General features: G+C 49.2%; 1 protein-coding gene and 1 non-coding gene across 3 annotated transcripts in view; one reads left to right on the top strand and one right to left on the bottom strand.

Annotated features, from left to right (window-relative positions):
- Positions 1-21,398, bottom strand: part of GINS1 (GINS complex subunit 1) — a 375,966-nt gene that overhangs the window by 67,543 nt on the left and 287,025 nt on the right. For both annotated transcript variants that reach the window (XM_078649031.1, XM_078649030.1), the window contains exon 6: positions 9,089-9,163. In XM_078649031.1, coding sequence (XP_078505157.1) covers positions 9,089-9,163 — 75 coding nt within the window. The remainder of the gene's footprint in view (positions 1-9,088; positions 9,164-21,398) is intronic.
- LOC144765451 (small Cajal body-specific RNA 16) lies at positions 10,122-10,296 on the top strand. The gene has a single exon (XR_013597439.1).

Below are 21,398 nucleotides of genomic sequence, written 5' to 3' on the forward strand. Positions count from 1 at the left end.
GGGCAGAGGATGATGACAGAGTCCCTCCATGCCCAGAAGTCCCACCTGGCTCTTGATGTCTCCTCTGCTCCAGGCCTTGGAGACGAATCTTCTCCCTGTCACGCAGGGTCCTCCCGGAGAAAGATTGACAGATATCACAGGAGTCAGGGACATGGGTAGAAGGGAGACAGAGTATGCACACTCTGTGGGGTCAGATTTAGCCTTCTTCCTACCACACTCCGGGCACTTGTCGAATAAAGCTGGCATTTCAACAATAAAAAGGTGGCAAAAATGGTCAAAAAAGACAGCAACTGGAAGAGGAAGACCTCAGACGTCGAGTGAAACACTCTGACTGGAAAAGCTCCAAAAATTGAAGAAATACCCAAAAAGGTAGAGCTCAATGCTCCAGGGTCCTGCTAGCAGGAGCCGGAAAAAAGAACTGAAAGTAAAAGGTCTTTGGCTGTGCATCCTGGGATACTGAGGGTCTCTGGAGAGTTCCTCAAAGGCACGGTATCCCTTTTCCAGACACATAATGGCCGCCTATGGGGTTTGTCTGTCCAACCCTTCCTCTCTATCATGACAAAAGATTTTTGTGAAGGGGAGTTTCTCTAGGTGTGAAACTTTACAAAATGTGTAAAATTTAATATTATTTGGCTATCTTTTTCACTTCGAGATGAAGTGCTGGCCAATGTAGCCTTGTAGTTTTAGGCTGCATTATTTGTCTTTGATTTTCTCTTAAGTGTCTATGCAGGACTGCAGAAGAAGACAACTTAAGAGACTATTTTGATTGCTCCGGGGTCCACGCACATGGGCGGGACTATTCACAAGATTATGACTATACACAGAGATCCCCTACTACAGAGGCACATCCCAATATGCAAGCCAAAAGAAAATTACTTATAAGATAACAGTTGTCACACTTACTTCGGCCTGCACAGCATTTCTTTCCCAACACAAGTAATGTGTAATCCTTGCATCTCTGCACTTATACTCGCCCTCAAGAAAAAACACAATCTATTGTAGAATATGTTTCCTGGTGCATTGCGGTTTTGGGAGTAAGAATCATAAGTCACCTGAAAACTGAACCACTACTACGGTGGTTGAAGTGATAGCGAAGACGACATCTTCTTCTCGTTTTGATGATTTTGTTCCAGTATCCCTGGAGGAAACTGCTAAAGTGATTTCAGCCAGCAAATCGGGATCCCCCTTTGATCCCTGTCCCCCTCCGGTGTTGCATCTTTTAATTGAGATGGTGAACCCAATGATCAATCAGATCATCAACTCCTCCTTAGAGACGGCAACTATCCCTAACGATTGGAAACTTGCCGCTGTTAAGCCACTCCAAAAAAAGGCCATTGCCGATCCTACTACTCTTGCCAACCTTAGCCCGATCTCCCTGTTACCCATCTTATCCAAACTGACTGAAAAGTTGGTTAATAGCCAGCTTACCAACTTTTTGGAGAAGAATAACGTTCTCCATCCTAATCAGTCAGGATTTCGGTCAGAACACTCCACCGAATCTGCCCTACTTTTTACTGCAGAAACATTAAGGGCAGCAATGGATCAGGGAAACAAGGCTGTCCTTATCCTATTAGACCTGTCGGCAGCCTTTGATACGGTCTCACATACCATCTTAGTGGACCGTCTGGCTGCCGCAGGGATAGGAGGACAGGTTTTGGCATGGTGTAGGAACTTCCTTACCAACAGACGCCAAACAACAGTGCTAGGCCCATATCAATCGGAGGTAAAAGAAGTCAGGTCAGGGGTTCCTCAGGGCTCTAGCTTGAGCCCGGTTCTTTTCAATCTTTATATGGTGCCCCTGATGAAGCTGATCGCGTCATTCAAGATCAGCTCTATTTCATACGCTGACGATACCCAATTGATATTGGTGTTGGATAGGGAGCGGCCTGGTGCCGAGGAAGATCTCAAGGACTGTCTTACAGCAATCTTTAAGTGGATGACTAATAACCATTTAAAGTGCAACACCGGAAAAACTGAAATCCTTCCTGTAGGCAAGAATAACCTTTTTTCCCCAATTGCATGCTGGCCAGCAGAGGCTGAAGTGCCCCCCAATACAATTACATCTGCTCGTAATTTGGGCATTAAATTTGACCATCAGTTGTCTTTTAAACCCCAGGCCGTGGCAGTAGCAGGTATGTGCTTTCAGATCATCAAAGCACTAAGGAAGTTTTTTGATCTCCTTCCACTACCAGCGAGGAAAACAGTCGCAGTGGCCTTAATTAGTTCTAGGCTAGACTATTGCAATGGACTATATGCTGGAGCAAATAAATCTGTTCTCCACAAACTGCAAATGGTCCAAAATGCGACAGCCCGCTTGGCACTGCGTCTGCCGCGTAGGTCATCTGCCTCGGCAGCCTTAAATACTCTTCACTGGCTGCCAATAGGGAAAAGAATTTTGTTTAAGATTCTCCTAATTACCTTTAGGGCATTTTACCAACGTGACCCAACATATTTATATAATGGGTTTAAAAGTTATCAACCAACTCGCTGTTTGAGATCTGCTCATCAGAACTTACTCACCCCCCCTCACTTTAAGTTGATGACAAAAGGTGGTAAATCCCTTTTTGTTCTAGGAACAAAGGCCTGGAATAAACTTCCTCCTCAGCTGCGATTAATCTCCCAGGAAGCCCCATTCAGAAAAGCACTGAAAACCTGGATCTTCTCCCTGCCTGATGCCACCAGTAGAACTCTAGTGTAATGTGTGTGTAGAACTTAGTGACATCTTTCTCCCTTCTTCACAACTCCTCCATTTGAGTTGTCTGTGCGCCAAGATACTCCTTGGAGTGAAAGCTGCGCGGTAGAAATGTCTCTTACATTACATTACATTACTTTGTAGAAAAACAACTTATAATTTTCCAAACCCAACACAAGCTGGCAGGAGTGTACAACAGCAGTTACATATAAGTAAAATTTACTATTTGTGGAGATGTAAGTTCCACTTATGAAAAAGTGCCCAGATTTGTTGAAAGGTTGAGACACCCCTCCAAGTTTGACAAGACACTCCTTTCTGTAAGTCAACAACTCTTACTTGAAGGTCATCTGCGTAGGATGGATACCAAAGTTCAACCTTAAAGATCATGGCATCTCGCCACTGAAATAAACATTTTGCAGACTTCTGTTTTTAGGTCTCTCCTAGTGTTGAAGCGCACGCGCTGCTCGCTTTGCAAGGCATGCTGTATTAGGGTATTTTTTAGATGTGGTATGGAAGCCCCGCCCAAATTTTTTCATTGGCTGTCGTCATTGTCCATGGTAAAACCTGGCTTCCGATTTATAAGGAGGCTTCTTAGTCCCTTCTCGTTACCGCCCTGTCTCCTTTTGTGACTGCCCATCAGGACTGGGTATTTTACTTGAGGCGTTACACGGTCTCCATAAGTAAGTGAGCACTCTTTTTTTTGTTATTTGCAGCGCGGTCCTCTTTCACTTTAGGGACCGCGCTTGTTTAATTAATTTTCTGCTTATTTAATTAATTTACCACGCAAGCCGCTTTACCTTTTGTGGCTGCGCTTGTTTATTTAATTAATTTGTAGCACGGTTCGCTCACTTTAGCGGCCGCGCTTGGTTTATTTACTTGTTTCCTGCAGTTTATCTCTTGCGGCGGCGTGCTTGTAACTGGCTGAGGTGCATACCCACTCTAATATAGTAGTCACTGCCTGGCAGAGGTAGTCGGCTGCAGAAAAGTGCAAGTAACGTCTCATTGGTAGTGCTGTAACCTTGGAAGCGAGACTGTGACGTAAGGACCCTGCAATGCTACTGCACTGCTGCTGGCAGGGAGTTTCAAAACATCCATGTCGTACAGTCTCCAGCGCCACCCCGGCCGTGCGCATGATGTCCTTGGCGCCTAAATCGAAAGTGGACTCCAGAGCTGTGTTTCCACTCAATAGTGGCCTCGTATTTTTAACATATGATTGAACATATTCATTTTTTCTTTTAACCCCCAAATATCTGTTCAATGTTGGTGCGGGGGTGGATTTACAGATTTCTAGTCGCTCTGCACTACCCCCTCACAGAGCCCCTCCCCGCGGCTACGTTTCCTCACAATTTTCGTATCTTTAGCTCCTCTTCAAAGCCTGAAGCACTGGAGCTAGACATGAGAAGAGGTGGGCACGGGCAGACCGCAGCATCCGCCCTCAGATGCACTGTCGGAAGAGGGCCAAGGAAGCATGGGTCCAGAGGACAGCAGGGGTGCCAGCGTGAGGCCATGCCACGGGCTGCTGCCTAGGCTGCGGCTTGCTCTGTGACCTATTGCTGCAGGCACAGGGTGATAATCCCCAGGAAATTCCTCAACACAGCACACAGCTGGTAAGCTGGCATCAGTGGGCAGGTCGGTACAAACATCATATGGCGTGTCTTCTTTGTCTTGAGTGGAGGGAGGGAGCTGGTCAGAGTAGGAAAGAATCGAACGTCTGGAAGCTACCCTCTAGCCGCACAATAATGAGAGGATGTAGCCTCACGGCTAGAGCGGTTGACTTCGAAGCTGGGGAAACGGGTTCTAGTCTAGGCAACAAAGCTCTACATCTTTTGATTCTGGGCAAATCACTTAATCTCCCCATGCCTAACAAACACAAGCATTTGCAATGTAATAGGTCTCGCATTTAGGCGAGTTTAAGCTATTGGCATTGTAAATGACAATGCCTTTTATTTATGTTATAAAATTGAAAACAAAAATAAAAGGCATTATTTGCAGTGTCAATAGCGCAAACTCGCTTAAATGCGAGACCTATTGCATTGCAAATGCTTGTTATACAAAAGTCAATTCGTGAAAGCTGCCTTCAGCTGAATGTCTAACCAGACGCGGTCTTACTCCGGTCCTACATGAGCAGATGGAAGACAATACATTTTGTCTCCTTTCCATTGAGTCCTCCAAAGTCAAATATCTGGAGACCATCTATATTTCACATCTAGACTTGAGTCTGTTCGATTATTACATTTATGGTCAGGGCTTTTAGACGGCGTTCTTTTTCCACCCGCCTAGAGAGAGAGGTGTAAACACTAAATGAAGGGTGAAATAGCCCCGGTCACTTCTGTAACCGTTAAACTTCGTGAGAATCAATTATCGCCCATCTCAGTAGTGATCTGAAAAATGCAAGTCGCCTCAATTTACAAGTTTACAAACAGGCAAACCGAGATATGCAAACTATTTTTCTAGCTCTCTGAAAAAGTCCTTCCCAAACACAACTGAGCAAACTACTTGTAGAACTAGACACTTGTAGATACTGCAGAAATATTTATTCCATCCCGTCGGTATTTAGGGGACGAAAGGAAATAATGTACCTTTTGACTGTAGACTATAGGTCCCATTCTATGTAACTCGGTGAATAAAGACACTAATGATCGCTATGCATATAGTACATAGCAAAGCTATTTATTTCTTGGCATATAACTGGTGCTAAACACGACTCAAATTAACAGCACCAAATATACTGCTCACAGAAGAATGAACATTTGAATTAGTCATCAGGGATTGAAACGTATGTCCTGTGCATTGCACACAAGATTTGTAGGGTAAGGAACAACCCACAGTGCGCGTTAAACCTAGATCAATGTACCAAAGTAATGAACCCACTGAACTCTCGTGATAGGATTCAAGCCTGTGAGTGCACTGGAGTAGACACATTAACCCCCTAAGCCATGTTATTACATTTAGAAGCTTAGAAATACACACATTTATGGAGTGGACCCCTTAACCACTTTACTATCAATTGGCCAGTGGGTTTAGTTGTTAAGATGGTTGACTGGTTTAATGTTCATACTGAGGAATCTAAGACAACCCGAAGGTCACAGGTACATATCTTGTGACCACGTTAACATATACGTTTTTTATTAGAACAATATGGCCGGCCCCTACTAGACTTGCGTGAAGTGCTCACCGCTCCCCGAGGAACTGCATTCAAGTGCCTTTCGTGCATCAGTCCCTTCATTGGTGCCCTTTCTCAGCGGACTGCCTCTTGGACAACGCCTTCTGAAGTTGTGCATGAAACTCAACAATACCAATAATCAATTCAGAATCTAGCACCAAATCTTTTTGTTAGCACTTTGAGTTTATAAGCTTGCAAAAGAAGCACATACATACATAAACAAATAATGAATAAAACATTACTTAACTGTCTGCAACCAGTCCTACTTCACACCAGTCTTTCAGCAACTGTTACGCATTTCATCTAAATGTTTGTGAAACCATCTGCACTGCAAAAGCACACTTTACATGGTTAACTGTTTGGGATCGAAACTAGGGAAACCCCTGTCGTCTTGAATGAGGTATAGCCATCGTTATTACAACTGCTTTCTGGGCTTTGAAGTGGGATTCCAAAACCATACCTGCAGGGGGCGATCTTATTCAGTGAGATTTAGCAGGTGGGAGTCCTCGGCACTCCTCCAAAGAATAATGGTCCACTGTGCCCGCGCGTGACAGAACGCAGGCCCTAGTACCAGGACTAGGAAGGACTGCCAGGACGAGGGAGGGCAATATTCAAATCATTTCTGAAGTTCTTCCAATGTGGCCAAGAACTGAATGCGATTTGTATAAAATGCTTAGGAAAATGTGGGTGAAAATGAATTGGTGAGCTCAGCCATGACAGGGAAACTGTTAGACATTCTGATAAAAGGCCTAAAATCCAATAAACAAGCTTAGGAGGTCGAGTCATTACAGTGCATAAATTTAAAAAAAAGAAAAAAAGATAGAGGGAGACGGACCACAATTACCCACCTGAAACTATATTTCTAACTGTATATACTAGATTATAATAACCTATAACTTGAGGTTCCGATGTCTTCAATTCATTTTTTGTGTGTGTGTGTGGAGTTGTATATAGCACGAACTTGATCTGAAGATATCTCTCCCCTTCTGAAGGTATCTCTCCCTAATTCTTCTATAGTGGCAAATAGGGTGTAAGAGCGTATGTAGAGTTAATATTTTAGCTGTTTAATGCAATTAATCCTGGTTTTAGCAAGACGAAGGATAGCCATAGTATGGATGAGCAAAAGCTCCTCCTCAGTGGACAATTGGTTAAAGGACGCGCCTGAGTGGTCGCTTGCGGAGGAGGTCCACATGAAAGTGGAAGAGGACATTAGCATGTGGAGAGAAGCATGTAGGGATCTCTTAACCTCAGACACGAATGCGAGGGACCTCAGTGACTCAAATGCTGACGAGCGTGGGTCAGTCAGTGAAGAGAGCGATAGCTCATAATACTGCTATGTATATGCACCCCTAACATATATATGTATATGCAACTGAATGGATATGATTACTGGCATCTGCAGTTTTTTTAATCCCATGTGTCAATGGTTTTTATTAAATCAAGTGTGCGATGAGCGCACTACCACGTTGAAAGAGTAGTTGTATGGCTGTGTCGTGCACCAGGGAATCACTCTCTGAGCTTAAGTGTGGTAAATATCAATCTTGGTGCATCCCCATAAGAGTGGGGTATGCCCCCCAGGTGCTGACGCTAAAGTCCTTACTGCGAATGTTTCTTAATGAATCATTGGCGTAAACATGAAAAAGTTCTTTGTATTCAAGAGTGAAATTTTATTAGAACTGTTGCTTCACAATTCCGTTGAAATTTTTCAAACAATGGTATACTTCATATCCCAGAATGCAATATGTTATTCACATGGGTTTCAGTCATCCCAATGCATTTTGGCAAAGAAGCCTTCGTCTGGGGATAATCTGTGGACGGTAACATACTACAATACTGCTATGTATAAGCCCCCCTAACATATATATATGTATATGTAACTGTATGACTATGATTACTAGTATCTGCAGTTTTTTTAATCCCATGTGTCAATGGTTTTTATGGCATATTTTGCTTGCATTGGTGAGAAGATGCTGCCCGCACATATCCACCCACTGTGTTATCACAAAATGGAAAAATAAAGTATTTAAAAAAGTATATTTTAGCTGTTCCTCTGCTCCACTCTTGAATAGTAGAATAAACTGCCTTTCAACAATTGCAGGATTGATTTTAAGAATTACAGCGACTGGAATTATACACAGAGTGAGAGGCAAAACTGGGAAACATTGAAGGCTCTGTGCACATTCTCTAGTTCCCTCTATACAATCTTGCTTTTACACTCCCCTCCCATTTCCCCAAAACAAAAACAATCAATCTGCTGATCAGGGGAACATTGTTCTCCCCTTGCCTCCAGAAAAAATATATTTTAAGATTATGCTCTTAAGAGGATGCTAAAATATCAAGGTGCAACCAATTCACAGGTCATTATAAACCTATCAAGACTCAAAGATGTCAATCAAAGCTCTCTGTCTGTTTGGGTTTCGGGTGTGGTGAGAGGAGGGCATTTTTGTAAACAATGAATGAAAGGTATATGCCTCTGTGCTTACAGAGCTTCTGCCTAAAGAAACCCAACATAGACACTAGTAAATCTGCCTGCAAGCCCCCAGGCCGAACTACCACCCCGAGAACGTACATACTTGAGGGGCCCTATACACCAGTCCTGCATAGCTGCCACCCCACTAACATAATACCACACAGCAAATTAGCTAGTTGATCAGGCATCACACTGTTTGGCCGCATCCACTCATCAGCAGTAGCACAGAGCATGGTCGAGAAGGCCTCAAGACCTGATAAATCAAATGAAGAGCAGAATACAGACTTGGAAAGGCAAAGGTCAACTAAATGACACGGTCTGTGTGATTCGGCGGCAAAACTTATGAGGAGAGAGCATGAGGGAATAAAATGTCTATGAATGTGAGAGAGTAGGGTGAAAAATGAAGTGAGTGTAGAGAAACCCTCTAGCTTCTGGTAAAACAAAGCCCAGACGCCCACCCATTGCCTCTTTCAACCTAACCTGGGGTCATTTCCCAGTACCGTCCACAAAATGGAGATTTTCTCCCGTTAATTTCAGAGAAGGAATGTGCACGCGTTCCAATCATTTTGGCAGTGACCTACAGACTTAATATGCGTTCACGAAACAGCTATGCAAAATAAACCATAAACATAAACCAATAACTGGATCTTCATTGTCTCTTCAACTAACTTTGATGCGATACAGATTAAGGCGTGATCTGTCACTGCCACATACTTAATTAATATTCAACGTTAATATTCGAGGTTGATGTTTTTTTCTGTACCTGGCTGTTCTTCTTTAGCAGGACGGTGGTACCATCGTCAATCTCAAACTCCCCGTAGTCCCTTAAGCACCGCACCTAAAGGATGAACAGAGAGAAGGGCTATATATTTGAACTCCATACATGCTAAAGGACGGTGAGTAAAAGAAATGATATTACATATTATACATTATATGTATTTAATGTATTCATTTAGGCTTCTAATTCTGCACCTCCTGCCTCTGATGGTGCGTAAGAAGGTCGCAGCCAACAAATGTTAATCACTGGAAAAAACAAAATGGACGCCTCAATGGACTATGATAGTTACAGAACGTCACGACAAGTCATTGTCACCACCACCAGGTCTCACCCTACGAGATAAATTACCTTCCCCAGGCTCAACAACAGACTCACCTGCTCCCAAGTTTGCCCCTCTCAGGAATACCCACACCGCAGCACACAACTCTGGAGTCACTGCAATTTAACTGCACAAAACAACACTGCACAGCCCACAGGCCACTAGAAATAATCCTGACAATAAAGGAAAACAAGCATTGGCATAGCCAATAGGTCTCGCTTTTGGGACCCTGTATGTAAGTATAAGACTTCACGTTTACATTTACTTCGTATTTAGGATGCAGTAAATGTAAACGTGAAGTCTTACACTTCAGTTTTTTTTTTACTTACAAGGTCCCAAAGGCGAGACCTATTGGCTATGCCAATGCTTGTTTCATTTGTTTGGAGAGGTAGGAGGGAAGGGGTTAATTATCAGGGGCGTTTGCTAGTGCTTTATACCTGGGCTGTGAGGAGCTTCTTGCGAGCAGGAATGCAAAATATATTTGTAGTCTGTTGGAAGGTTTTATATAGCGCCCTTGGGGGAAGCTGTAAAGAATGAAAGTAATCCCTGTTGCCCTCCCCGGGAAGGTGGCTGGCATAAACCCACATCATTTTTTTTGTTTTGTTTGATTTTATGATTTAACTTGAAGTATAAACTGCTTTACTATCTGTTTTTGCACGTGTGAGTGGATATTTAATTTCGCTCTGGGTGATCAAGCACTTGGTCAACGAGGTTGGCTCTTGTGTGGCTGACCCCTGGGCTCAGTTCGATACCAACGCAGCCAGTCCTGGACCTAGAGAAACCAAAGAGCCACCTCCTCAGAGGGGCTCATGCAGTAACAGGTGTGAACATCTTAGCAGCAGTTTGGTGATCATGTATGATACTGAAAACATGCGTGAAGGTGAACTACCCGATGACTAAAATTTCTATATTTTGCCTGGTTTAGTAGCTCAACCAAAGGGGATGATGGACGGAGTGTTGAACAATGCATGGACTAACCCCCAGTCAACTGATCTGGGTTTAATCCATCATAATTCTTTAGCTCACTCCGCCACCCCAGTTCAGACATGGCCATATGCAAATCAGTCTGACCCTGTGCCTCATGGGAACAGTCCAGCCCGAAATGCCAAGCCATGTCTTCCCTGGATCGGAAACAAGCATCCAGGGACCGGTTTCTGGCTAATCAGCCATCATCAGCCAGGCTAGCTTGAATCCAGTGGCAAAGTGAACAAGTAACCCACGTCTGGGCATACCCTGCCAACTTTGGGCGAACAAAGCAAAACCAAAGGGGATGATGGACGGAGTGTTGAACATTGCAAGTCATCTGATCTGGGATTAATCCATCATCATTCTTTAGCTCACGGGGGCGTGGCTTGCCGCTTGAAGATGGTGGTCGCAGCTTGAGCGAGCTCCGGCCGGCCCGCTACTTCTCCTGTGATTATCCTGCCTCTGCCCTGCTTTCAGGCGCCCGTTGCCAGTGTACGGGGTCTGGGGCTGCCTGTCGGCGATCCGGTGCCCTGAGCGGAGCTCCCAGAGCCGGGGACGCGACGCGAGCCGACGTGCCATCTGGAGGCCTGCACCAGTGAGGTGGAGCCGGGGACCTAGAGTTTCGCGCCCCCGGACCTGGACACCTACCGGGCGGCCTGGGGTCGCGGACGACAACCGGCGACCGGGACCCGCCGGAGGCGCCCGCTGCCGAGCGCTCACCTGTACCCCTGCCTGGGTTTAGGAGGGCCATCGCTGGCCCCAATTCTGCGGAGAGTGGCGCGCTGACCGAGGAGGCCTTGACACAGCGCCAGCCATTGTGGGCGGCCTGGGCGCCCAGCGGGATCCCCGGCCTCGCGTGTGCGAGCGGCTGACCTGCGGTGCGGGCTGCTCGGCCTCTGCCGCCCGCGCAGGCCGGCTTGGCGGCAAAACCGCAGGGACCTTGTCGGACGGACGCGGTGGTGCAGGGGCGGCGGCAGCTGGTGGGACCCCCCCCCGGAGAACTGATCGGACCAGCGCTGGTGCTGGCGGGGGCTCTCAGATCCGCGGCCTACCCCCAGGAGGGGGCATTTGCTGGTTGGTGACGTTCCCCCCACTCCTCCTGCCTGCCTTACTCGGTAGATGCTCCGGGGCTCCGACACTGGGGGGGGCCACTGAGGTATCTCGACCGGGAACGCTCTGCTGGGAGCTGTAGACCTGGGGGCTGATCTACTGGGGAATCCTCTGCACTGGGAGCCTTAACTCCCGGGACTGGTGCTGGCTGACTATATACTGGGACTGGCCCCCCTTTTGCTTTGCTTTGAGACACGGCTTGCCCGCCTGGAGGGGATACACATGCTTTGATCGCCTGAACCCCTGGCTGAAAAGTGCTGGGCTGCGGTGAGGAACTACCGGGAATCCTTCTGCGCACTCTGTGCCCTCCGGGAGGAGGGGAGTAGTGGGGCCTTGTGAACCATGGGGCGCCCTCGGAAGCCCCCGACGGACGTGGAGGAGGGGGCGGCGAGCAGCCAGAGCTCTGCCGTGAGTGAGGGGCCGCCGTCGGGCCTGCCTCAAGGCCAACTGGAGCAGATTCTACAGGCCATCGCAGACACCAGGGAGGCCCTGCGTCTGGATATCGGCCAAGTGTCCACGGGCCTGGGACTTTTGAGAGCGGACCACGGCAAGCTAGCGGACCGGGTCAAGCAGACTGAAGGCCGTCTGGACGTGCTGGAACCGACGACCAAGGCGAACGAGGTTGCCATAGGGGAGCTGCAGCGCAGGGTACACCTCCTGGAGCGGAGAGCGGAGGACGCGGAAGGGCGCAATCGCCGCAACAACATCCGCGTGGTTGGCCTGCCGGAGAAAATCGAGGGGACTGACATGGTAGGCTACCTGGAGCCCTGGCTGCGCAGCGTGGTGGCGCCGGAGGGCCTGACCCAGTTTTACACGTTGGAGCGCGCCCATCGGGTGCCAGCTCGACCCCCAGCGGAGGGCAGGCCACCACGCCCAGTGGTAGCGCGCTTGTTGCACTTCAGGGACCGTGATCTTATCCTGCAGAGGGCGAGAGCACTGGGGCCCTACCGGGTGGACAACGCTCAGGTCTCTATTTACCCGGATTACTCCCTAGAGGTGCAGAGGCAACGCTCCACATTTCTGGCAGTCAAGAGAGCATTACGGGAGGAGGGCATCCGCTACTCGCTTCTGTTTCCTGCGCGTCTGAGGATTATGATGGATGGTAAATCTTCTTTCTATGACTCTCCAGATGAAGTGTGGGACTGGTTGGAGCTCTATAAAGCTGGGACGGATGGTCCCCCTGCATCTGACGAACAACGGAGGAAGCCGCAACAATCCAGGCGATCCCGGAGACCCAGGAGGAGACCGCCGAAGGCTGGAACACCTTCTGTCTCGCAAACCGAGTTAGAACGCAGGGAGGCCCTTCAGGCGGTTTCAAACATCTCCAAGGCGGTGGCGGTGCTCTCTGCAGCGGAGACGGGCTCCAAAATGGGCTCGGAGGAAGCAGTGTCGGAGGAATCGAGTGTTGGTGATAAGGGACTACCTTCGGTCACGCCTGGGACGGCTGATGATTTATTGGATGAGTGACCTTCGGGACCTGTCCTGCTGGTATCGTATTTGCTGTGGGACAATTGGGTTGGGACTGGGGCGGAGGCACGTGGCTGGGAGTGTTGGGTTGTTACGGGGTGCTGGGGGGATTCCCTCCCGCTGCTGGCGATCTAGACCACTACGGTAGCGGGGATATGGGGCATCGAGGACACGATAGGGAGGGCTGGCCAGGGGACACGATTCGCTCACGCCCTATTGGAGGTAGCGACAAGCCGCCCCTCCTCCTCACACCTATTGTGGGACTCTGGTAGTTACCGGAGACGTTGCAACTGAGGTTATTGACATTTGGATGGGACTCTGCTGTTTAGGGCCTGTTCTGGGGATGGGTGGGTCAGGGGGTTGTTGGGTGATGTTCTGGGGTTGGATTGGGGGTGATGTCAGTGTGTCCAGACTCTGGGTTATCGACGGAGCTACTTTTACTGTTGTGAATGGGGACCATACCTGACCTCAAATGTGTGACCTGGAATGTACGGGGACTGAACTCCATGCTGAAACGCCACAAGGTGCATGCCTATCTTGTCCGTAGGGGGGTACACATAGCCTTTCTGCAAGAGACGCATGTTGACCACTGCGAAGGGCGGGCTTTACAGCGCAGGTGGCGGGGTCAGCTGTTTCACACGAGCTACTCGGCATTTGCGAGAGGGGTCCTGATCTGGGTGCGGGCGGGGGTCCCCTTTCAGCCGCTGCAGACGGTGCTTGACCCTGCGGGGAGGTTCGTGGCTGTACAGGGCCGATTGGACGGGAGGGATGTCACACTCTGTTGTATATACGCCCCCAATGTAGACCAACCTGCCTTTTTTGCGCGTCTTTCAGGGAAGCTGGCGTCTGTATTAGCCAATGCAGTCATATTAGGGGGGGACTTTAATTCGGTCCTTGATGTGGGGATGGACAGGTCTCACCCTCCACTGGCGCAGGCAGCGGCGCACAGGCTAGCGCAGAGTAGGCGAGCATGGCAGAGTGGCTGGGGCCTGGTTGATGCGTGGCGTACCCAACACCCAACGGAGAAAGACTTCTCGTTCTATTCCCCTCCGCACGAGCTTCATGTTCGCCTTGACAGCATTCTCTGCACGCCAGATGTTCAGTGCCTGGTCCGTCATAGTGAGTACCTGGCCAAGACAATTTCTGACCATAACCCTTGTCTGGTAACGTTCCACTGGACGCGGCAACGCCAAGCTATACCGACGTGGCGATTGAACCCGCTGGCGCTTGAGGACCCGGTATTTCGAACAGAAGTAGGTATCGGGGTGGAGGGCTACTTTGGCGATAACGCGGGCACGGCTTCTAGTAGAGCGCTGGAATGGGACGCTTTTAAGGCGGTGGTTCGGGGTCTATGCATATCGGCCACGGCGGGAGTCCGGAAAACTCTCTTGCGGGACCTCACGAAGAGCGAGGATCGCTTGCGTGAGGAGGAGAGGCGCTTCCACGCAGCCCCGGAAGCTCGCGAGGCGGTTTCATCGGCGCGGGAGGCCGTGGCGGCAGTGATGGAAAAGCTGCGCTGCTTTGATTATAAAGAGTTCCTGATTCGAGCTCATGCTGAGCGCGACAAAGTGGGTTCGCTCCTGGCTTGGCTGGCCTCTCCAGGAACTCGTGGCACCCCGATTGTGGCTATCGCTACACCGGAAGGGACTGAGGTTTACTCCCAATCGGAGATTAATGACCAGTTTTTCACATACTACGCGCACCTTTATAAGAGTGCGACACCGTGTATGCTAGAGGACTTGGACGAGTTCCTCCGGGTGGCGCAGCTCCCCCGACTAGACCCTGACCATGTGGCCACACTGGGCGGTGACATCTCTGAAGGTGAGATTCGGGTGGCCATTAAACAGATGGCTCGCCGGAAGACTCCCGGTACAGATGGGATACCGATCGAGTTTTATGCAGCTTATGCTGACGTGTTGGTGCCGCGCTTGCTTGTGGTGTACCGAGAGGCGTGGGACACGGGGACTCTCCCCTCGTCGACCCGGGAAGCTTTGGTGATTCCCTTACTGAAGCGGGACGGCGACGCCACCTCACGCTCGGCCTACAGACCCTTGTCCATGCTCACAACGGACTATAAAATATTGAGCAGGGTTCTTGCGACGCGATTGCTGCCCCACATGCGAGCATTGGTACACCGGGACCAGGCAGGGTTTATCCCCCAGCGCACTACCGCTACCTGTGTGCGACGACTGCTTCGGGTCATGGAGGGCTATGTTGACGGCCTGCCAGGACCCGCTGTTCTGTCAACTGATATTGAGAAAGCATTTGACAGCGTCGAATGGCCGTACTTGCTTCGCGTACTGGAGACCTTCGGCCTGGGTGAGCGATATGTGAAATGGACCTCCTTGCTCTATGCTGCGGCCACAGCCCGAGTCAAGACTGGGGCCACTATTTCGGCCCCTTACAGGGTAGAACGTGGAACTAGACAGGGCTGTTCCTTGTCCCCTCTCCTGTTTGCGTTAGCTATAGAGCCATTGGCAGCTCACGCCCGTCTGGGTCAGGCATATGAGGGCTTACAGCTAAGAGGCGATACGCACTATATCTCCCTTTACGCTGACGATTGCCTACTGTTTCTGGCCGATGCGGACGCCGCCCTACGCGGGGCTAGACGCCTGTTATCAGATTTCGGCCACCTTTCGGGACTAAGGGTCAATTGGAAGAAGTCATGCCTCTTCCCGCTAGGGTCAGGAGCGGACGACTCCCAACCAGAGGATGAGCTGCGGTGGGAATTTCACTGCCTCCCTTATCTGGGTACGCGTATATACCGGTCCCAATTGGACCTCTTGGAGGGTAACATCGAGAGAGCGATCCGGAACCTGCGAGGCTGTATGGGGTTTTGGCGGACGCTACCGCTGGCGATCGCGGGGCGAGTGGCGTTACTCAAAATGGTGGCGCTGCCCCGCCTCTTATATTTGTTTCGCACTCTACCAGTCTGGATCCCGGCTTCCGTGTTCGCCAGATTGCGATCCTTGGTCACCGAGTTCCTTTGGGGTGCGGGCAGGAGGCGAGTAGCGCTGACCACACTGATGCGCCCTAGGTCGGACGGGGGACTAGCCGCCCCTGACTTTGAATGGTACTACTTAGCGGCCCAGCTGCAATGGCTTACTCAGGAAGTGGCTCTTGAATTCAGAGGCCCGGAGGGGGCTGCAGGCGGCTTCCTTCCGAGACATGTCATGTCCTTCGTTATACTGGCCCAGAAGCTGGACCTTTCCCTACTCTCCAGCGAGGAACGGACGATCCGCAATTGCTGGCTGCGATGCCATAGACGAGCCGGCGTCGCTCGCCCATATGCCCCGGAAATCCCACTGGGGATGTGCACTGCCTTCCCGCATGGAGGGGATTGGTCAGCTTTGGCGACCTGGGAGGACCTAGGCCTGCAAATGGTCGGTGATCTGTACAAGGAGGGATCGCTGCTGTCATTCCAGGAGCTGCGTGATGTCTACGACCTCCCGAGGGGGGATTACCTGTTGCACGCCTCGCTCGTGGCTAGCATCCAGCGCCACTGGAGGAAGGGCCTCTCTGAACCGCCCACGTCTGAGAGTTGTCAGTATGTGGTTATGGCGGCTGGTACTTACAAGGCCGTCACCTGTCTATACCGGAGGCTGTCGTCGGCGACGCTGCAGCCCCTGGACGGACTGAGAGCCAAATGGGAAGCGGATATTGGTCGACCGATTCCCGACACGACTTGGCCGCAGCTTTTGCGGCGTGCATGGAAAGGCACGAGGAATGCCAGGTTCCAGATGATCCAATTCTTCTCTCTTCACCGAGCTTACCTGACACCGGTCAAGATCTCGCAGTACTTTGAGGGCGCGCCTTCGCTCTGCCCTAGATGTGGAATGGAGGAGGCGGATTTCGCCCATATGTTCTGGGCGTGTGTGAAGCTGACCGATTACTGGGAGGCGGTGATGGCCTGCCTGAATGCTGTCACGGATCGGAATATTGGAGCAGATATGGGCGTGTGCTTGCTGTTGTGGTTCCCTCATACCCCCCGCACCCGCGTCACCAGCAAATTCATCGATTTGGGCCTGATATTGGCCAAACGGGAAATTACCATGCACTGGAAATCCAGCCAGGGCCCCAGCTACTTGCGCTGGCGATCTACACTGGAGAGGTGGGCTACGGCAGAGGGCGCACTGCAGCTGCGACAGGCCAGGCGACTAGATACTGACAGGGCACTGGACACAGCCAGAGCGTGGGAGGCCCTTGTGGCCGAGCTGCGACTCCCTGAGGGCGACCGGGAGGAGGATAGTGAGGCGCCGACGCCATAGGGGGCTGTAGGGGTGAGGTTCCCTGTTCCGGATACGACACACACCTGCCATGAATAAAGACAAAGTTTGTGAGGGTTCAGGCCCCCCACTGGGAAGCATCATCTACCTCCCCTTCAATTGCCCGGAAGGAGGGAGGGATTGTGGAGCATTAACTGTTGGACGGAGGACACTGGCACACTGACTAGGGGGGTGGGATCCAGGGAGGGACCGGTTGTGGGATTGTTTTTCTAAATGGTATGTTCTCAGAAAAGACTCATCTTCCTACACTCTTCAGTGTGCATGTAAACAATGACCAGTATCTTGAATGTCTTTCTCTGAAACGCCAATAAAAATTGTTTTTGCAAAAAAAAATCATTCTTTAGCTCACTCCGCCACCCCAGTTTGGTGAGCAAAAAAACTATGGATTTAGGCCAAGATCTCTGTACTGGGGTGAATGTATGACATTGTTCTGCATTCTGTCCATCAACTGTTGTTTAGGTCTCGCCTGTCGATGCGCATGCGCATCGAGCTTGCGAGCCTATTGCGGCTTAAACAGTCTTTAACCAAGTTGCAAGGAATCGTGGCGATTCCTTGCAGTGCCCGTGACTTTTAAGCTCAATGCGCATGTGCATTGAGCTTAAAAGCGCGTGCACATCAGTTCCCTCAGCCGCAATCGCCGTCTGTTCCCTCAGCCGCATTCCTCCGACACCTTTTGAAGTGAAGCTTAGCTTCACTTCAAAGGCCCCGGCTTCTTCACACCCACATGCCGCTCTCCCCGCTCCGCCCCCTCCCGCCGTGTCCACTTCACTTTGACGGCCGCAGGCCGTCTCTCGTGTTTCTGCTTGTTTTTTAAACCTCCCATCTGGGATACACACTGACCTCGCACTGAGGGGTGTTGCGCATGCTGGTTTTGAAAACCTTTCCACAGTTAGCAACAGGCCACTTAAATGAGGGGCAACACTGATCTGTCTCGCCAGGAAATACAAGCTTTAAACAAAAACATTTAAAATTATGTTTTGCTGCACAGCGCTCAGAAAATGTGTAACCTCATGGGAAACCACTTCTTTCAACTTGCGCATCTCCCGGCTCCAAAATTCAAATAGATGCGTTATTTTTCCAAAAACATGAACACGTGAACTAAGAATACCGTGCTCTGCAGTCCCCAGGTTCGGCCGGCAGTTATAGCTCCGGTGAATTTCATTCTCCATATTTGGCACGACCCAATAAAATTGCTTCCTCTCCGCTAGCAAATTCGGGATCGAAGTTCCCATATGTTTCCACGTATGTAAATCCAGGTCTGTCTGCCCCAGAGACGGGCTGCCCGGCGTGCTCTATAAAACATGGAAGTAAATAGGCTTTCCTAAAGCCGTGGCTTTAAGCAGATTTGTAAAGCATTAGTACTAAACATTCCAGCCTTGTCATCTGGTTGTTTATGCTTCTTTTCAGCAATCACAGTATGTTAGCTTGGTGAAGATAATGCCTCTTTTTTTATATCTATGGCACACAGATGCAATGGACCTATTGCCGCCTGACACCACTGCAGCTCACCCCTCTCTGACCCTTTCTCATATTCTTTCTATTTGTGTCTGCCGCTCATTCTCTCTATGTCTTGCTGTCTCTATATGTCTCTCCCGCATCACCTCCCTCCCATCTTTCAGGCCGTGCGACAGAACTTTTTAAATTATTTCCAGGCTCCTCACAACTTGTTTATATAGCGCAGACTTTACCCGAAGGTGTCAGAGCGCTTCACAAACCCACTTCACTACCCACTACCCAACCCCTGCCGCCGGACAGCGGCACTCACAGCGGCTAACACGTCACTCACCCCACTGAAAATGTCACACTTAGCAAACCAAAACCTTGGCTGCTATGTGCATTTCTTAAACTGTATTCTCCTTATGTTTGTAACATTAAATTAGTCTGTGTATTGTCGGAATGGTGCCAACCCCGTAACGCACAGATCCGATGTGAGGGACCGCCTACTGGATTATAGTCATCACCCACCCTGTTCTCCTTATCTGGAAAAAATTCCTTCATTTAGATGGCCTCGCCCCCCCATTCACCCTTTAACCAGACCCCTCGCTATCTCTTCTTTAGCTGCCTAAATTACTGCCCACGCTCCCCCTCCCGCTTTTTTGCCTCAGTCTAAACCCAATCAGTTCCCTCTATCCTGCCTTCTGATCCTCCCTCCAAGCGCTCCCCGTGACAACACAGTTCAGCAAACAGAAATTAGCTTCCCTGCATCCCCCATGGGATGCAGGGAAGGTCTCGCCCCCTCCCTTCTCCAACCCCTCCCCACTCTCTCTCCCAGCACAGCACCATCAAAAAACCCCAGCCGACAGTGCAATAGGTCTCGCAGCATTTGAGTTAGAGCTTTTAGAAATGTTTATGGCTTTTTTTATTTGTAATTCTTTAGCATTGGCTACAGGAAACAAAAATGCTAAAGATTTAAAAAAAAACCCCATAAACAATTCTAAAAGCACTAACTCTAATGATGCGAGACCTATTGCATTTCCAATGCTTGTTTTGCATTTGTCACCCCGAGTGGGACGGGGATGCTCAGACGTGAGTCCCATGCTCTCCATGCCACTGGAATCAAGCTATCCTGGCTGATGAGGGCCAAAACCGGTCCTAGGATGCTTGTTTCCAGTCCAGGGAGGACCTGGCTTGGCAGTTCGGGCTGGACTGTTCCCATGGGGCACAGGGTCAAACTGATTTGCATATGGCTGGGTTCAAACTAGAATGGCATGGTGAGCAAAAAAACGATGGATTTAGGCCCAGATCACTGTACTGGGGTGACTGTATGACATTGTTCTGCATTCTGTCCATCAACTGTTGTTTTTGGTTTAGTAGCTCAGCAGATGACCTGGAAAAAGGTACATATGTGCATGCTTTGGTTACAGGGAAACAAGCACTGCCCCTCACCGTAGTGTGACTATGAGCCATGCTTGCAATTCCTAAATGACAGTTTGCAAAGGGTATACTGTCGAAGTAACGTTAAACTAATTATCTCAAGCGGGTGTCTGAACTTGGCTGCTTAGCCCGTTCGTCTTGGTTTTCAAGCAGATTAAGAATTCACATCAAACTTTCTTAGACAGTTGAATACAAAAAAATCTTGCGGACATTATCTAGAAGCAGATAAAATCAGGGGCCGTGTTGCCTGCTGGAAATGTCAAACACAGGTACCTACAGTCGCATTCAATCATATCAGGGTAAAACATTATTATTATTATTATTATAATAATAATAACCTGGATATTGTAGTAGCCCTGCCCCCCAACTTTACTATCTGCAGGAAAGACCAAGAGACTGGCGGGGGTGGTGGTAGGGGGGGGGGGAGTCTATCATCTACAGAGATACATTCCAATGGAAGACTTTTAGCCTACACAAATTCAAGGGAGCAGAAAGTTTGGGTTTTCACTGTACTATAAACGGATCATCTTCACTCTCAGGAATATTAGTTTACCGCCCTCCTGGCAATAGTAATACCTTCCTGGATTCACTAGGGGACACCCTTAGTTAAGCCATACTCAGATATGCAAATCTTACTTTGTTGGGAGATATTAACCTACTTCTTGAATGTAGTAACAACCCGGGTGCAATCACCTTCCTGAAATCAACTACTTCATTGGGCATGAAGTAATTAGTGCAAGGGCCGACACACAGGGCAGGACATACCATAGATGTAGTCTTCTCTAATCTTACCTCGATTCAGGTAGAGGCCCCTATTCCGCAGGCCTGGTCAGATCACTATTAGATTCATCTGCCCATTCCAACGCCTACGTCGGAACATGTAGCCACAAACAGGACTACTGGGCCGCCTGGACGTATATGGCATCTGCTAGCCGCTAATCCCAGTTTACCAACTATTGCCCAAAATAAGATACCTATCCTAACTGGTGAGCCAGTAGAAGATTCTCACCGTTTCCATAACTGGATGACAACCATAAGTGAGTAATTAATTCCATTAAAGCATACCACCAGAAAGGGTCACAGGAAATTACATAATGACCCATGGTTTCCGAAAGAAAGATCTAGCACAGCAACATTTGTACTGCAAACAACTAGAACGAAAATGGAGAAGGGGATATGATGTGGCAAATTTACATATTTTCAAAACATATAGGAAACAATATCATCAGCCAAAAAAAGAGTACTTCGGTAACAGAATAGCCACAGCAAAACA

Source organism: Lissotriton helveticus, chromosome 6 (assembly GCF_964261635.1).
Source record: "Lissotriton helveticus chromosome 6, aLisHel1.1, whole genome shotgun sequence".
Taxonomy (NCBI): domain Eukaryota; kingdom Metazoa; phylum Chordata; class Amphibia; order Caudata; family Salamandridae; genus Lissotriton; species Lissotriton helveticus.